At 41.0% G+C, this 6234-nt stretch overlaps 1 protein-coding gene across 1 annotated transcript; it reads left to right on the plus strand.

The window, feature by feature from the left end:
- The first annotated feature begins 2482 nt into the window (after positions 1-2482).
- Positions 2483-5357, plus strand: LOC137364424 (probable G-protein coupled receptor 139). The gene is made up of 3 exons (XM_068027645.1): positions 2483-2552; positions 4021-4904; positions 5328-5357. Exons 1-3 carry the CDS (start codon positions 2483-2485, stop codon positions 5355-5357), a joined length of 984 nt encoding a protein of 327 aa, XP_067883746.1.
- The last annotated feature ends 877 nt before the right edge of the window (positions 5358-6234 follow it).

Below are 6234 nucleotides of genomic sequence, written 5' to 3' on the forward strand. Positions count from 1 at the left end.
TGACTAGAAAGTGAATTGGAGTAGCCACATAAATACCATGGCTACAAAAGCAGGTCAGAGGCTAGGAATCCTTCGACGAGTAACTCACCTCCTGACTCCCCAAAGTCTGTCCACCATCTACAAGATCAAGTCAGGAATGTGATGGTATACTCTCCACTAGCCTAGATGTGTGTAGCACCAACAACATTTAAGAAGCTCAACACCATCCAGGACAAAGTAGCCCACATGATTGGCTCCCCATCCACAAACATTCACTCCCTTCACAACCGATGCACAGTGGCAGCAGTGTGCACCTTATTTGTATTGCAGCTCACGAAGTCTAACATTACTCGTGGCAACTCAACTCTAATGTTAATGGTGGCAACTGTCTAACATTATAGGTGGTCACCATACTCTATCATTATGGGCGATGACATGACTCAGACTTAAATGGTGTCATTCTTGGCACTAACAACTTCTCTGGTGCGTCTACCCTTACATTGCTGACTTACACTAACAGTTTTTGATGGAGACCCTGCTTCTAACATTACTGGTGCTTGTTGCGTTACTAAATTCACTGTTAGCAATTCAGCAGAAATATTAAGAATAGCGTCCCTGCTCGAACACGACTGGAGGTGATGTTAGTCTAACATTATTGTTGGTGATCTTTACACGACCATTATATGTGGTGACAATTAATCTAGCATTAAATGCAATAGTTCTTCCTCAGCATAACTGGTAGTGTCCCGACTCTACTGTTACTAGTGGTCATTTTACGCTAACACTATGGGTGATAATTTTACTGGTGTCTGTGCCGTTACGACTTTACTGTTGGTTACTCTACTGTAACGTTATGAGTAGTGAGACTACCCTTACATTACTGGTGTTGACCCTCCTCTAACAATACTGGTGATAATCAATCTGGAAACATTACTGCTGGTGAACCTACACAAATAATATTTTGGTGACCTGACTCTAGCATTACTGATGGTGATCCTACACTAACGTTGTTGGTAGTTCGTTATTCTAACATTACTAGTGAAGTCACAATTTTATATTGAATGGTGATGAGTAATTCGCATCATTGTTGGGTGATAATATGGATGCAGTGCTCGGCTGCCCCTCCAATGGAGAAAACGTGGGTCAGAAACGAAACACAGAGATGAACACAATAGCAAATTGGGAACAACCATGCTCAACCAGAAACATTAATTGTAGAGGGCGAGGAAGTGAGTGCCGTAGGAGTGGAGTGTAGGATGTGGTCAGTGCAGATGACACATCAGGAGGTCTGAAGAATAACCAGCAGCAGAGTCACCATGTATATGGTGGAAAACCGAATAAGCATTAATAATGTTCCAGTGCAATTACACACAGTAATGTAATAATCAGGTCACCACCAATAATGTTAGAGTAGGTTCACCACCAGTATTGTTACACATTTGGCACCAGCACTCATGCTACTTTGGGATTACTATCATTAATAGTAGTATAGGGATCACAAGCAGTACCGTTAGTGGAAGATCATCACCAATTCTGATTAAAGGTTACACAGACCTGAAACGTTAACTGTTTTTCTCTCCACAGATGATGCCTGACCTGCTGATTATTTCCAGCATTTTCTGTTTTCGTTTCACCATCAGTAATGTTAAAGTACAGTTACATACAGTAACGTTACAGTTGGGTCAGCAACAGTAATGTCCGTGAAAAGTGAGCAACAGTAACGTTAAAATCGGGCCAACGCCAGTAGATTAGGCTAGAATAACCACCATTGATGTTAGAGTGGAGTTGTGTTCAGTAATGTTGCAATAAGGTCCGTACCAGGTCTGTTCACTTATAATCACCACCAGTATTGCGAGAGTAAAGTCAATACTGGTAATGTTAGATTCGAATCACTACCAGCAATGTTAGCGTGAGGTCAATATCAGTCATGTTAGTTTAGAATCACCACCAGCAATGTTCGAGTGAGGTCAATACCGGGAAGGCTAAATGAGAGTCGCTACATGTATTGCTCAGAGTTGGATAAGTACCAGGGATATTCGAGTAAGATCAATACCAGAAATGCTAGATTAGAGTCACCACCACTAACGTTGGAGTAGGGTCAATACCAGTGATGTTAAATTGTTAATAACATTGGTAATGTTGGAGAGAATTGTACGGGGACATTAGTATTATATAAAGATTTCAAGGATTGAATGTGAAGCTCCACGGACATCAGATAGAGTCTGGGAGGAATGTTCCCGCCGGAGAGAACTGCCTCTGGGATTACTTTCTGTTTATTGAATTTAATCGGCGCAGTTTCATAGAAAGACCTCTACAGATTTCCATTAGTGTCACGGGTGTATTGAAGAGGGAAATATCGCCTTGTTTGTTAAGTGAGTGTAACTAACGCTAATTATTGTCTCACGCAGCACGAATTATTCTTTAAAAGGGAAGCGTTAACGGATCAGAAGTGAACTAGATTCGGAATTATAAGGTCGAACAGGATTCAAATATTCTAACAAAAATGGTACTGCCAACAATACTACAGATAAAGCACATTTACTATCCTTTTCTGGCAGCTTTTGGTGTCCCTGGTAAGTCAATGTATCCTGTTATCTAATAGCTGTTGACTATCCCATTACTAATGAATATGTAGCAGATTCCGATAATGTCCTCATTACAGAATCATTTGTCCACCAGGATAGGGTGCTGAATATCAGCAGGAGTCCGATCTGTCTGCACTGCCGCTGAGGTGCTGTTTTGATTGAAAGATTGTGGGCACGAGGAGATTAACTTTCATCCCCATACTGAGAGAGGGCGAGGCTGATTTCCCTCCACTCTAACAGTTCGTAATCAGTAAACGACTTGTTGTTTAGTAGCCACAGTAATAATCTCATTTGTAATGTTATACCGAAAGTTGTAAATTCCACCGACTGCAGCCATCTCCACACAACAGGGGACGGTGAAAGATATTTTGAGAAATAATTACCATTCAGGGAGCCGCTTCCATCTCCTCGGCTGCAAAGAATCCTGGCGGATCTACCCGCTCCCATTCTGATATCAGCAGCTCTATCAGAAAGATTATAAATAGAAAAAAAACGCAGCGTTTCAGCCCAATGTGATTGATTTTAGATCAGCTGAATGTTTTGTTTGAACCTATATCATACCAGTAGTTATTTTGAAATTATATTGACAGCTATATTGCCATCCTCTGCTGTTCCCGAGATTCTCCTCTCCAAGTACATCAAACAAACTAAGTGTAAAATTCCATCTACTGCTCCATGGGATGGCAGTGGTAACTCTTAAAATTGGGTCGGCGCATCACATGGTACAAGTCTCATGGCGGGATGCTTTTAGCGCTCAGCACTGCAATGAAATATGTATTTGGATGCACGGAAGGTAATCCATTTATTTACTGACTGCCGAATGTGGATAAACTATTGAACCATCCAAAGTTTCTCTTTAAAATGATTTTTCCTCTAACTATACTCTCCGTGCGAGATACCCCACCTTGGCTTGAACCAGAGGGAGTGAACGGAGTCGCAATCCAGTGTCAGGGGCGATAGTCATGGAAATTAAATCGGGAGAGATGGATGAAGATGACTGATTTCATAACTTTGGTTTTACATTATCGACTGTTGTGGAACAACCTGTAGAACTGATTGCGTTAGGAAGACGGTAGGAACTGTCAGTGAAGGTCACCGGAGGAAGTGATGTCGTGTCACACATGCCCAGTCAGTTGTGGGTGGAATCCGGCAGAGTAAGACCTCTTTGCGTGTGTGTATAGATATATGTATATTTGTTCCATTTCAGTTCTTAAAAAAAAACAAGTTTAGTTTGAATATCACTTGTAGCCCTGTAACTCTTAATAAGTAATGTTACATCGGCCAAATACAATCCTCACCTCGCGGAGACATCACTGCCTGGCTGTCGATGGTGAGGGTCTCTCTTCACTCTTATTATTTAATAAAAATAATAGGGACACATCTGAACAACATCCACAGTATGCTATGAGATTTATCTGATGTGCCTCTCACTTGTTTCTTCTCCCTTTTATTGCAGCGAACCTACTGACAATCCTGATTCTCGCCAGAGGAAATTGTGGTCTTTCCAAATGTATCTCTGCCTACATGGTGGCGATGGCAGCAGCAGATCTAATGGTCATGATTTTCCATATAATCCTTAGACACATTTTTACATATCATTTCCTACATTCCTTCCTGTCCTATACTGCCGTTTGTAAGTTTATGATTTACATCAGTGCTACCAGCCTGCATATGTCCGTGTGGTTTACAACCTTGTTCACATTTGACAGATTTGTAGCTATTTGTTGTCAAAGGTTTAAAACAAAGTATTGCACAGTAAGAAATGCGGCTGTGGCTATAGCAACAGTCTCTGTTCTAGTCTTTTTACACAGCGTCCCATTTTTCTATGCCTTTCAATCTGAGAAAATACTTAACAATATTGATTGGGGTTGTCAGCCCAGACAGGAATTTTTTTCATCGCCTGCAGGAGTCGGGTTCTCCTGGTTACAAAGTATTTTAGCGGCTTGGATTCCTTTTTCTTTGATATTATTGTTTAATTGTTTGACAGTCAGACAGATTGTTTTTGCAAGTAGAGCGCGCAGGGAATTGCGGGGTCACAGCAGCGAGAACCAGAGTGATCCAGAGATGGAAACTAGAAGGAAAGCCATCATTTTACTGTTCAGTGTATCGGTCAGTTATATCGTGCTGTGGCTGACAACTATCATTAGTTATTTAACTACCGGACTAGCAGATACAGTACATTACCGGGGCGATTATACAGCCCCTGAGTACATCTTCGCTGAAACCGGATATATGCTCATGTATTTGAGTTCCTGTTTAAACACATGTATTTATGCAGCTACACAAACTAAATTCAGGGAAGAGATAAAGATGATGGTGAAATTTGTTTGGACCTTTAGGGTATTTGGTGAAACAAAGAACAAATCAAACGAACATTTCTTGTCCTAAAATGTGTTATAATTCCAGGCGGTGTTTCATTTTAGAATGGCCGTTTTTCTGCGAGGACAAACGCAGATTGTTGTTGTGAAACTGCACAGTTTTCAGAACATATTTCTTTCACTGCATGCTGTCTGTATGATGTCGATATCTTTATCCGGATGAACAAAATCACCTCCCGATGCCGATTCAAAGTGGACAGTGATGATTGAGCTTCAGCAGTGATGTAGAGAACATTGGCTGTCAGCGGTATCTGCCCTCGACCTCAGCTACTGGAATGACAGGCTCAGGTTAATTAACAGATAACCTTTTCTTTATTGAAGAAGCAAAGTCTTACAGTCAGAGTCATTTTGTAATTCTGATCTAATTTTGATTTGAATGTTGTAGGCTCTGGTCTGCTCATCAGACTCTGAATAACCCCAAGAGCGACCCCACCTCCCTCTCCCCCCCCCCCCCCCCAGTCCCTTGTCCTTCGTGCAATAGAACGAGCTCCTGTCTCCTAATAAGTATCTAATGCTGGAAACAATAGGAACCTGACTTGCTGATGTGACGTTAGAGAGTTATGTTCATATATATTTATTTAGACTCTCAACTAGCCATCAAAATGTTGGAATGTTCCCACAGGAGAAAAATCTCTTCTACCCAATCAGTCCTAGTCGACGTTTAACCTCCACCCTGACAAATAGTTCCAATCACTTTACCATCTCTGTCTCAACGTATCTTTTGCCTATTTTTATTTGACCAACTTTTCAATGTAATCTTGAATATTAATATAATTTCTGCCTCCGTTCATTCTACAGACTCACAGCTCTCCATATAAGAAAACCTCTCCTACCCTTATTTCTGAACCTCTTACATTAAACCTTCAATCTGTGGCCGTGCTTTACAGGTGCCTCAATAGGAACACTCTGCTTCTAACTATCATTTCATATTCCTGCATAACTGAAACCATCTGGGCAAGCCTCACCAAAATATATCAAACTTATCTCAATGAACAAGCTAATGAATGTGTGGAAACTGTATTTAAAATGGCGAATTGACAGATTTCTGTTGGAAATGCTTCTATCCTTGCTTGTGCTGGAGAATGAGATGAATGTATCTGATCGCTTATCTCATGATGAAGATGGTCTGATGAATGAATCCAAAACGTGGTCACTAAGGCTGATAAAACCACTCCACGAAATGGTTAATGTGTCGCTGGATGGTGAGAGCTTGTTTAAAACGAATTGATAGAGATCTTTGCAAATGATTGGACCGAGATAGATCTATGATCCCGATGACATGCTGTTTAGTG

The sequence above is a fragment of the Heterodontus francisci genome, unplaced genomic scaffold (assembly GCF_036365525.1).
Source record: "Heterodontus francisci isolate sHetFra1 unplaced genomic scaffold, sHetFra1.hap1 HAP1_SCAFFOLD_1119, whole genome shotgun sequence".
In the NCBI taxonomy this organism is placed as follows: Eukaryota; Metazoa; Chordata; class Chondrichthyes; order Heterodontiformes; family Heterodontidae; genus Heterodontus; species Heterodontus francisci.

Bases quoted from the DNA above. Each gene is read 5' to 3' on its own strand.
- LOC137364424 (XM_068027645.1), top strand. From the start codon at position 2,483: ATGGTACTGCCAACAATACTACAGATAAAGCACATTTACTATCCTTTT. The intron at 2,553-4,020 runs GTAAGTCAATGT...CTTTTATTGCAG, and splicing joins GGCAGCTTTTGGTGTCCCTG to CGAACCTACTGACAATCCTG. The intron at 4,905-5,327 runs GTATTTGGTGAA...TGAATGTTGTAG, and splicing joins AATTTGTTTGGACCTTTAGG to GCTCTGGTCTGCTCATCAGA.